This window comes from Watersipora subatra, chromosome 4 (assembly GCF_963576615.1).
Source record: "Watersipora subatra chromosome 4, tzWatSuba1.1, whole genome shotgun sequence".
Lineage (NCBI taxonomy): Eukaryota > Metazoa > Bryozoa > Gymnolaemata > Cheilostomatida > Watersiporidae > Watersipora > Watersipora subatra.
In genome coordinates, this window is record NC_088711.1 from 29,878,174 (window position 1) to 29,890,885 (window position 12,712).

The 12,712-nt window shown below is 35.2% G+C and overlaps 1 protein-coding gene across 2 annotated transcripts in view; it reads right to left on the bottom strand.

The window, feature by feature from the left end:
- LOC137393524 (protein O-glucosyltransferase 1-like) overlaps positions 1 to 12,712 on the bottom strand; it is a 46,573-nt gene that overhangs the window by 18,721 nt on the left and 15,140 nt on the right. Inside the window, exons 5-9 of one of the 2 annotated variants that reach the window (XM_068080106.1) lie at positions 12,068 to 12,189; positions 9,221 to 9,380; positions 4,909 to 4,967; positions 3,868 to 4,035; positions 629 to 685 (exon numbers count right to left, since the gene is read on the bottom strand). In XM_068080106.1, coding sequence (XP_067936207.1) covers positions 629 to 685; positions 3,868 to 4,035; positions 4,909 to 4,967; positions 9,221 to 9,380; positions 12,068 to 12,189 — 566 coding nt within the window. Of the gene's footprint in view, positions 1 to 628; positions 686 to 3,867; positions 4,036 to 4,908; positions 4,968 to 9,220; positions 9,381 to 12,054; positions 12,190 to 12,712 lie in introns of both variants that reach the window. The other variant, XM_068080107.1, reaches the window with a different exon arrangement.

Genomic DNA, 12,712 nt, shown 5'->3' on the forward strand with positions numbered 1-12,712 from the left:
TTACACTATACTCTGTCAATTCCTGCTGAGAACTACTTTTTCAACAATCAACAGTACCCTTTCTTTTTTCCATTATCACTTTGGTCGTGGGCTGTATGACAGCGGAATTTCTAATTTTATTAAATCAATTTTTAGTTACAGCTTTATATTTAGTGTTTGACCTCTTTTTATGTAAAATGTAAGTTTTCAATGCTGAACGTGAGTATACTACTTGAAATAATTATTATTGTTTCTTAGATTCTAAGACGAATTGCACGAAATACAATGTATTCTGATAAGATATATGTTCCATCCACCACACAACAGTTCTGGCCTATGAAGTAAATTTGGAAGTGATCTACCTTGTATGTCGAGGTTTGATAGTAACTAAGTCTGATTCAGTGCCAAGAATGACATGCAGTGACCGTGAGCATGAAAATTCCAAAGCTGTTGGTCTGACATTTGCAAATCGAGCAGTTTGTTCATAGCAATGCTGCAACCTTGTTGTTATCTTTCCCGTTAAAACAACCCTTTACAGGCTCATGCTCATGAACTAAAGACTTGAAAGATGCAGCTAAATAATGTTATATCTTTTGGCGCCAGAAACAAGTACGTATAGAAACAGCTTGATGTCTTTTACAATTCTTACCTATTGGCTATCTGTTCCGCCACTGCATCATTTTCCTTGGCAAAGTTAAGCAGTAGTCTACAGACATGATACATAAACAGATATTTCCATGCTTTGAGAACTTACTACATCATGAATACATGTACATATTGAGTGCTTACTACATCGTAAATACATAATAATAATAAAATTAAAAACTGGTACTAACAACTGCAATATGGCGCATATGTAAACGTCATTGTCAAAGAGTGAGTATGGTCAAGTAGCGGATGCACCAGTTCAGTACTTGGTACCATCTTAAAAAATCTGACAAAGATTTAAAACAATAAAATTTCAGTAGAATTTAATTTTACTCATGAAAATATCATTACATTAATGATCATTAGTTTTAGAAGCATGGGCATACAGTGTAGTATGAGTAGTTATAGAAGCATGGGCATACAGTGTAGTATGAGTAGTTATAGAAGCAAGGGCATACAGAGTAGTATGAGCAGTTATAGAAGCATGGGCATACAGTGTAGTATGAGTAGTTATAGAAGCATGGGCATACAGTGTAGTATGAGCAGTTATAGAAGCATGGGCATACAGAGTAGTATGAGTAGTTATAGAAGCATGGGCATACAGTGTAGTATGAGTAGTTATAGAAGCATGGGCATACAGTGTAGTATGAGTAGTTATAGAAGCATAGACATACAGTGTAGTATGAGTAGTTATAGAAGCATGGGCATACAGTGTAGTATGAGTAGTTATAGAAGCATAGGCATACAGTGTAGTATGAGTAGTTATAGAAGCATGGGCATACAGTGTAGTATGAGTAGTTATAGAAGCATGGGCATACAGTGTAGTATGAGTAGTTATAGAAACATGGGCATACAGAGTAGTATGAGTAGTTATAGAAGCATGGGCATACAGTGTAGTATGAGTAGTTATAGAAGCATAGGCATACAGTGTAGTATGAGTAGTTATAGAAGCATGGGCATACAGTGTAGTATGAGTAGTTATAGAAACATGGGCATACAGAGTAGTATGAGTAGTTATAGAAGCATGGGCATACAGTGTAGTATGAGTAGTTATAGAAGCATAGGCATACAGTGTAGTATGAGCAGTTATAGAAGCATGGGCATACAGTGTAGTATGAGCAGTTATAGAAGCATAGGCATACAGAGTAGTATGAGCAGTTATAGAAGCATAGGCATACAGAGTAGTATGAGTAATTATAGAAGCATGGGCATACAGTGTAGTATGAGTAGTTATAGAAGCATAGGCATACAGTGTAGTATGAGTAGTTATAGAAGCATGGGCATACAGTGTAGTATGAGCAGTTATAGAAGCATAGGCATACAGTGTAGTATGAGTAGTTATAGAAGCATGGGCATACAGAGTAGTATGAGTAGTTATAGAAGCATGGGCATACAGTGTAGTATGAGCAGTTATAGAAGCATGGGCATACAGTGTAGTATGAGTAGTTATAGAAGCATGGGCATACAGTGTAGTATGAGCAGTTATAGAAGCATAGGCATACAGTGTAGTATGAGTAGTTATAGAAGCATAGGCATACAGTGTAGTATGAGTAGTTATAGAAGCATGGGCATACAGTGTAGTATGAGCAGTTATAGAAGCATAGGCATACAGTGTAGTATGAGTAGTTATAGAAGCATGGGCATACAGAGTAGTATGAGTAGTTATAGAAGCATGGGCATACAGTGTAGTATGAGCAGTTATAGAAGCATGGGCATACAGTGTAGTATGAGCAGTTATAGAAGCATGGGCATACAGTGTAGTATGAGCAGTTATAGAAGCATGGGCATACAGTGTAGTATGAGCAGTTATAGAAGCATGGGCATACAGTGTAGTATGAGCAGTTATAGAAGCAGTGAGAAAGTTACTTAGTGATCTAGTAGCAGGGTTGGCATTTTTCCCAGGGCAGCGGAAAAAGCTGGCAAAAACCGGAAAAAACTGGGAACAACTGGTAAAAACTGGGAAACATCATCTCCAGAATTTATTATCCAAATATTTTGCTAAACAATGAAATTTAATAAAATTGGAAAATTGAACTAGACAATTAGTTGGTTGACTCCATATTTATATTAATCAATAGCAATGGAAATAAAATTGTGTTTAAAAGTGGGAAAAATTAGAAAAAATCAACACCCAAGATACGGGACAATGTTAAATAATGATGAGCCTCTTACAGTCCAATAATATAACTGTTTTGATGTATATTGTTGAGCACTTTTTCTTTAGTGCAGACCAAGCTGTGCAACAGGCTTGGAGTGGAGAAAACGTCCAAACTGGTAGCTTGATACCAAAACCTAAAAACAATTTCTTTAGGGTATGATTCGGCCGAATACGAGGATTAATCTTTTAGACAATCAATTCTCAATACTCTAATTCGTTTGTTCAGTTCACCAGTCTCGACTACTTGGCATTATCTTCATGTGTTTTCGTTTTTCAATTACTTTCTAATTGTTGTATTATGCTTACTGTCATGTGTCACAAATATCAATTATGCTTTTCATTCAATATTACTATTTAATATATGTAAATAAATGAATATTATCTTGTGATCTGGTCTTTTCATTCAATATTTAGTAAATAATCCATTTATAAAGGTTATCCGTTGTTTTAGCCTGTGTACTGTTAAAGAGCCATAAAGAAGCTCTATGACAGCTAGTGGTATGAGTGTATTGTTATTCTTTGCTTAAGCATTAGTCAACTTGTCAAAAAAGAGGTTTTTTAGTTTTTCCCCACTTTTGGACAAAAATGAGTTTTTCCCGGGGTGGAAAAACCGGTATAAACCTGCGGTAATAACTGCCATGTGAAATAATATGCCAACCCTGTCTAGTAGTCCATCAACTACTAATAACAATGTTAAATACTACTAATAAATGTTTTATGAATGAGGCATTTACCAAACAAACCAAAAGACAAAGCCATATTAATTCATATCCCCTGATAGAACTCGCATCGAATGCATTGTACAAAACAGAAGTAGCTGTAAATCCAATATAGGCCTTGGTCTTCAAGTCAAACAAGCACGTATAACCGCTTAGTACACTACAGTTATATAGTGTACTAATCCAATATAGGCCTTGGTCTTCAAGTCAAACAAGCACGTATAACCGCTTAGTACACTACAGTTATATAGTGTACTAATCCAATATAGGCCTTGGTCTTCAAGTCAAACAAGCACGTATAACCGCTTAGTACACTACAGTTACATAGTGTACTAATCGGTACATATGTAGTGCGCAACCTACTCGGCATCAGATAGGTCTTGCTTGACTGGTATATAGTGGACCCAAGCCTTTAGTGCAGGATAAAAAAACTCCAACCATTCATCACCAACGTGATAGACTAGCGAATCACACAGGAACAGGTGCTTTAGTCGAAAGCTGGCAGCCACTCCTCGAAAATTAAAGAGATACCTAAACAATACATTTCATGTTAGTTTCTTCATTAACACGATCACGGTTTCCGAGCTTCGAATGGGTTCGGAGTTGCTCACTGCCAATGAATTCGCACCCTACTGTTTCAACGATTCAGGGTAGCACTATAAATCTTTCCAAGACTCGTGATGTATTCCCTCAAAACTAAACTTGTTAAATAAGATTCTCCTTTGGTTCATGGTCTTTTTTAAATTCAACTAGTTGTACTAAAAAGAAATTATTTTGTCATCCTCATACGAGCAACCAATTCTCAGCATGTGAATGTTAATGTAAAGGCAGAAATGACAATGAATAGCAGAAGAACATTTTCATAGCAGAGACCGTTTGTTTTTTTTTCTGAACTTTTTTACCTCTACTGTTTCAGATCGATCAGCAGGGAGCGTTTTGATGATGTCGAAGCACTCCCCCAGCGAATGCCTTCGCACTAATGTAGCGAAGCGAAATGGCGTTGAATGAGTTCAGATTTTACTGTTTCTATGATAGGAGTGGAAACAACTCCAACCCCATTCAAAGCATGGAAACATAGTGTATATTGTTGTGCTTCAACAATCAGATGAGAGCCTTGAAGTTTAGCGAAATATAGGAAACAAGAACATTCAGCAGGGTAGCTCATGGCTAGTATTCAAAGATAAATGTGATAGTCAGTTCACAAAGTGCATCAAATTACCAATAATCGCCTAAAGACTAAAGTGTGTCAATATAACATAATCATATAAAAGATGGCGTCACAACTATCTAACATGAAAATGGTGCCTATTTGCTAGATTATTGCCAAATTGCAAGAGCAAATCTTTGTACAAAAAAGGTATGGAGTAATAACAGATTAAAAAGAATACAAATTACTCCACTTACTTAAATGGACAATGTTCATCATAATTCTTAGGGTCCACAGGCTCAGCATCAAGAGTGTCCTAAAACATAGACTTCATCTGTCACAATACACATTATCATGCATATCAACTGAAGTTGGACCTGTTAAACTATACAGTATTCTAACAAAATCAGACATGTACTTGCAAGTGTCTATCAAAGTTCTTCATACACCAACTGACTATAAGAACATACTGCTCTTTACATTGAATATATAAAGTACGTATAGACATTCATATAAATCAAAAAGGATAAATTTTTTCCCAGCATGATAAATAAAAACAAAAACATAACACAAGATCAAACAGTTCTTTTGTGAAGCCAAAGAGGATATGCAATCTAAGAAGACTCTTTATTGGGATGAGTTTTATCAGGTAAGTAAGGTATGTAAGTAAGCAGTATATGGTAGGCAAGTCATATAATTATCACTTATATAAGGTAAGCATGTACGTAAGCAGTATATGGTAGGCAAGTCATATAATTATCACTTATATAAGGTAAACGGTAGAATATATGGTGAGTAAGTCATATAACACGGAAGGTTGGCAAGTTCCCAAAAACTGTATCATTAAAGATGTAGTTGCGTCAAAAAAGTCAATTTAATGAAATTAGGACACATAAAAGGCTAAAACATCAGCTACAATTTGATGCTATTTTTGTCTTTGTAGACCAACCCTGTCCAGAGATATATGCGTTTGAATGAGGCCCTCTTTTAAAAAGCTCACGTTCCAGCGGGTGCCTATTTCGTGACGTCACAAGCAAGATATCTGAAACGAAACCACGAGCGATAAATATGAGGTCGCTTCGTTAGCCAATCATGAGCGCGAAATCTTTATATAGGCCGTAATAAATGTTATCACTCGTAAAATGCGTTGTCTGTGATCTCGAAGAATCTCATCGTTAGAGAATTCTCAACGTTACTGATTCAACGCGTTTCAACAATTACTAAGTTATACATAGTTTTGTATAGCGACTGCGACTCAAGAGTTATTTGAGCAACTTTTAGTAAAAGATTGGAGTAGACAGCCTATGGCTGTTGACAGGCGTCAGCAGCGTTTTGCTGCAGAGGAAGACAGAATGGAGGTAAATTAACTTAGAGTCTTCTATACTTGAGTAAATATAATATTTTTATAGTCATAAATACATTTACTAATTAATAAAATGATAATTCTTTGCTATCTCCAATCATCGTTTCATAGCTTATCTGCCGTTTTACCTAGCTTTGATATTTTTTTCGAATTTTCTTTGGTAAATTAGAGTCATGATTACCAATTATTTTCACTCGTAGGAAGTGGGTAAAATCGATTGATCATTGCAAATCTTTAATTTCCAGAACCAAAGCTTCGAATAGTTGGCTTGGCGTACTTGTGCCTTTATTAAATGTTTATTCATTTTTAAAATTACACTCGCAATCTATTTAACTCCCAATTTGGAAGCTGTCAATAGATACGCTTTAGAATGACATATCTATGAATGACATATATTTATTGCATTTTTTTTACTGATTACAGAATTTTTATGTCGTCCCACCAGCCGAAGAAGCTTTGTCAGTGTGGAAACTGCCATAAAGTGGAAAGAGAGACTTGAATGCGTGCTGCATAAGCCATGATGTTTTGTTTGAGTTTGTTGCAGTAGATGAATTTGTCTTATTGTATCAGCTAATACTATCTGAGTGGCCACGACTTGATGAATATTTTTAATAAAAGTTTTATGCCGAGATGAAAATATTTTTGCTTGTAAAAATTATATAATAAAATAATATTGTAGAAGATAATGCAAAACATGATTTGCAGAATATTGTAGTGAATTGGATATGGTATATGGATGTCCGCAGAACTGGAGAACGTGAGTTCAAATCCAGTTTGCAGCAGACTTCTCATCCTTAAAACTCTATCCCTGTCTATATTCTTTACAAAGACGTGGCTTGCTTATTTCACTTCGGTAGTATTCGGTAAGAATACTACTAGTAAGAAACTAGTACGTAGACGGTGTAGGCAATGATATACAGCCCTGCCCCAAAGATAGGCGACAGGCATAATGTGGGCGGGGCTTATAAGAGGCTGTATATCGTTAGTATAATGGGTAGCTGCTGATACAAAGACCGCGTTCTACATAGTGACTTGACAGAATTACCGTAGAATTGGTAGTCGGTACCCAAATGTTTACACAACATTTGGAGAAAGTGAGTAGAACAAATTTTCAATTTTAGTTATTTGAGGCCTTTGAAACATTCATAATAATGCATCTGTAGCAGGATTTAAAATTTTATTCTAGCCAACATGAGCAAATACAAAATAAGATATATGCCAATAGAGCCGCGTAAGACTAGACTTTTATCGCAAATAGCCGATGTGAATACGAGAGATAGAGACAGGTTGCCTAACGCGTGACATCATTTTGGGCAAGTTTTTGTGGCCGGAGCGTTTTTAAGGCGATCAGATTTTTTCGGTTTTAATCTTCAAATATCTTGGCAATGCGATCGCGTAACACAACAAACAACATATCAACTGATAGAGAAAAAAAATGCTTTCTTTTAAGGTCAACTTAAATTTGACGCAACTACATCTTTAAAACAAACATTGAGAAGGCAAGAGGAGAAGTCGAGTAAAAGAACTCATTTTCTGCCATATGTTCAGCTAAAGAGAAACATTCATTTTCATGGTAAAGTACAAATTTGACAAATTTGATACACCATAAATAACACACCAGGAATTGTCACTATATCATAACACACTTTTTAATGGAGTTTATAAAACTTTATTTATGGTTTAAACAAATGTATGTTTCTTAATGTGCCAGGTTGTTCTCAAAGCGGCTCAAAGCGGTTGTTCATATAATATTATGATGCTTTATTATGTATCTTGAGGTGTTGACTGATGTTCTAAAAAAAATCAAGGAGATTGACCCACCAGAAGCTGAGATATAGCCAGCCAAACACAGGTCTACCTAATAACGAATCAGAGGAAAAACCGTTCGAAAATCCCGAGAATTGTGACGTATGAAATCGACTTATTGGACATGTGCCGGAGTTGCGCACCCTTACGTATAATGATTGTTTTAGGCTACGAGATGTGAAACGCTTCTTGCGATAGTTAAGAATTTACAGCCTAGCTCTGGTTTCTCAGGAAATTCAAGCAAACATTGTGTGGTAAAGGCAGTTGCCCACAACCCCTCGCCATGATTTTTCAAAACAGAAGAGCAGATTTTGACTATTGTGCTTCAAATGTTAACTTGATCTCCACGGATATGCTCCAAAGATCCTCTGTTCAACGAACGGCGCGTGTATAGTCTATATTATACGATATCCGCGATTTGCAGTTTGTTTAGAGTAAGAAATGGGAATTTTTGTTCATTCATCATCTTTCTACTGTGTACCTACTGCAGCATTCAGTTGATTTTCATGAATATCATCACTATTAACAGACTGTAAGTTCACCACAGCCATAATTTTAAAAATAATAACTTGTCCGTGCTGCTCTTGCTGTAAGAAAAAAAAATGATAACTTTTGATTTGATTCTTCTATTTATCTATTATCTTATCTATGATTATTTTTTATGATTAATATAATAATCATAATGTATAAATACAAAATAATAATATAACTGCGTATAGAATAAATGATGTAACTAATATAATTTGTAGATAATTCCAAATGATAACCGAGATTGCTGATTGATTTAATTGATTCCATTTATTAGCTATAGTTAAAAAAAATCTGAATAGCGCTAAAGATGAGTCTGAATAGGGAAGCTAAGGGGGAGAACAACAAAACTGAGCTGAAATAGCAAGATAGCGAAATGTTGCGAAATAATAGATGCGTCTAATTATTTCATGCTAAAACTAATCTACACGCCAGAGGGACTGGTTCGGAATTCTCAGAGCAATGATTGTTAGGCCCAATTTGATTGTTCTATACTTCCAGGGATTAAACCAATTAAAACGCCGTGATTGTTATAGGAGAGCGCATTAGTTGGCTTAATTGACCAATGGCACACAAGTCGATTTGATATGTCATATATTGATGCTAATATGAGGATTACAAAAAAACTTATGTATTTTGGCAGACCTGTGTTTGGCTGGCTATACCTCAGCTTCTGGTTGGTCAATCTCTTTGATTCTTTTTTTAAAACATCAGCCAACACCTCAAGATAAACAATAAAGCAAAATAATATCATACTTTCTCTATTCTTTAAGTAAAACTACCAGTCATAGTTGTTTATACGGAGATAAACCAACTCTAAATCTCCTAACAACAATGTCAATCATGAATTTTTTAATTTGTAAAACAGCTACCTTCGGACCCTTATACGCCTGATTCTTTGTATAGGCGGCATCAACTAGTTCTGGTTTAGCCCGAGAAAGGAGAATCAGCGGGTCCCTTTCTCCTGATGTTCTTGAACCAATAAAGAACCCTTTTGGCTGTTTCTTGCTCCATGGGTACTTCTTGGCAACGCTATAATAGAACATGCAAAACATTACTTATAGAAAAAAGTTAGTCTGATTTGTCACAAATACTTATTCGCCGTAATATCAACAGCGTGATGATTTTATTATAGTGAAAAAAAATGAGAGTGCACAGCTAATGAAAAAAGATTAGAGTGTACAGCTGGTGAGGAAAGACAAGATTAATACAGTGCATCCTCATGATACAATTACCCTGATACATGTATACTATTTTTCCCTTACAAAGTGGAACATAATGATTTTTTTCACCTCATAAGACAAATCTTATTTCACCACACGCATTCAACAAAATTTTCGCCTGTGTTCAAATTTGGCAGTTGATGTGCCTATTACGTACGTCAAAATAACAAAGACGCCGAAATGATGTTTGCCGAAAACATTTTCACAACACCTGAAAAAGACATGATGACCGATTTCTTTCAGTTCAGCAATTCTCGTGTGTAAAACGGTAAAATTTTCCCTTTGAAACCAGTAGCAAAGTTAGTGTTGCAATTCCTTCAAACAGAAGGTCGGTGGTCAGACAACTTCTATTAACCTGCTAACAACAATCCATTTCATTACAAAAACAGCATTGTTTGGGCTTTCTTGCTGAATTAGGTTGAAAAATGTTTCAATAAGATCAATTAAAATTATATTGAAAATGAAACCAGAAACTAATCGGTGATGAAACCTCAGTGATAAAACGTTGAAATTCAGGTGTGTTTAATAAGCTAAACTTATTTGAAGTGAATTCAAAGTTTATGTTATGCGTACGCCTGCATTGAAATCAAGAACTTTCTACGGTACGTACTGCACATAGAACCTCACAATGTTACATTTTAATGCAGATTTAATGCAGAGCATAACCAATAAATATGCTAAACATACTAAAGTTACTGCAGGTAACTATAGTTATTAAGGTTAACATACCATTTTGTTACTAATTTTCAATATGTACAGAAATTGTATAAAAGCTTGATGATTTTTACCAGGCGATGTTTGCATTAGATAATTATTATGGTTTCTATACCCTTTCATACGATTTTTTCACCATATGTGTCGCGGCCACAGAAACCATGGTTAAGTCGCAAATCACGAAGTTGAGTTACCCGACTTTGAATTGCACCAACTGAATTTATAATATGGTAACGATTTTTGTAACACGTGCATCTGGACTAATCAAAGAGTGATCTTTCTGAATCTGAAGTCAGTTTAGCCAATAGAAGTCTTTAACCCTCGGAAAAACCCCTTTAAAACCGTTGCTATGCTAAACAGGAAGTACTGAAAAATGGCGTCCGATAAATATAATCGTTTCTTTTTTGCCGGTTTTAAAGATAACTCTGACATTTTGGACACTTATAATGAGTACTTTGGTATTCCAACTAATGTCAAAAGCAGTGAAAGTAAAGGGAATTACGATATTTTCCTAACGATTCTTACAAGATTATTACATATTTAATTATAAGAATAATTATTCGATTTTATAAGATTTAATTATAAGAATAATTATTCGAATTTCCAAGATCGAAGTATATAGTGACCGATGGTGTGCAATATGTTACTGTTGTTATTTTTCTAAAGATTTTGTTGATGATTTGGCTGTGCCCTATATCGCGGTACTGCCAAGCCGTTTTTAATATCTGCAAAATTAAGTAATACATTTTTTTTATAAATATACAGCTATTTCTATGACAACCAGCTAAAATCTGTTTAGATTTTTAAATTCAGCATAATTTTCAGATATAAATACAGAAATCTAGTGAAATATCACAACTTCTTGATATTGGTTGCTATGACGTTTTGAAATGTAAACAAAATTGTGCATTGGTTTTCGTTTCTCAAACTTTAACACCAGTTTTCTCAGAACTATGTTTCCGCACTAATGGTAAACGTGCATTCAGTTTATTGACCATAAAATCTGTTGTTATTAAGCTAGAATCAAAATTTTTTTTGCAAAATAGCTGTGAGAAATTTCTCCTTCTGCTAATGTAGATAACTCCAAATCTTACAATCCCGACTTAACCATGGTTTCTGTGATCATGACCTATATGATACCAACCCTAGAGCGAATTAAAATCATATCCTGAGGGTGCATTGTAACGCCACTTGAGAAAGAATTCAGGAGTAAAAATCTCATTGGAATCACTCTTATAACTGTTACAACTTATCTTATGCTGTGATGATTATACATGCAGGTGCCCGAGTTTAAGGTGATGATTATACATGCAGGTGCCCGAGTTTAAGGTGATGATTATACATGCAGGTGCCCGAGTTTAAGGTGATGATTATACATGCAGGTGCCCGAGTTTAAGGTGATGATTATACATGCAGGTGCCCGAGTTTAAGGTGATGATTATACATGCAGGTGCCCGAGTTTAAGGTGATGATTATACATGCAGGTGCCCGAGTTTAAGGACTTCTATATAACTTCTATTAACAGCTTCACAACAAGAGAAACCCAAAAGTGATACACTCATTGTCCGAGAATTTACACCGAGTGAAGATATGATGGTCACGCACTTATTGTCCAATAAGCTACACCAAACGAAGCTACTATGGTAATGAATATTTCCACGGCTTAAAAATCTAATCTTAAAGCAGCAATATCTTGTCATGATTTTCTTCATTTTCTTTTGCATCCAAATACAGCGTAAGACTAGTTTGTGGGTCAAGTGTTGAAATACCTCTAAAACGTACTCAGCGAGCCAAGCCCTTGTGCCAACCCAGTCACCTTGACCATTGGGAAATAGTGGCCAAACTGCCGGTCCACCTGCCCAGAATGTCCAAGCTGGGTACATTATATCCTCATACGTAGAATCCTGCCAAACATGGCAACAAGATGTACAATTTGCGTATTCATACCACATTTGCATATCCCAACAAATGAACAACTTTAACTCCTTCCTTTGTGGAATACTTTCTGTACACTGAGGTAACTTGATTGAAACTCATGACAACTGCAGCTGCACTAAAAATCTTAACAGTACTAAGTATACAAGTAGACTCAAGCCTCGACCTACAATCAGCTTTACATAAAAATTATAGGACGTGAAGTTTTTCCAAATATTTTTTACAAATGAAATAATTTCTATTATACAACATCCCAAATTTCTTAAAACATTAGGGTCGTTTAGAAAAAACAAAATCTATCAAAAATTTAGAATAAAACACAAATATAACAAAAAAGCATAATAAATTAAGTTAAATTATCAAGTCATGTATAGTGAGTAAGTTACTGTTTATTTCTACCACTATCTATATCTATTTCTACCACTATCTATATCTATTTCTACCACTATTTCTATCACTATCTACTGTACATGTATATCTATATCTATCAGC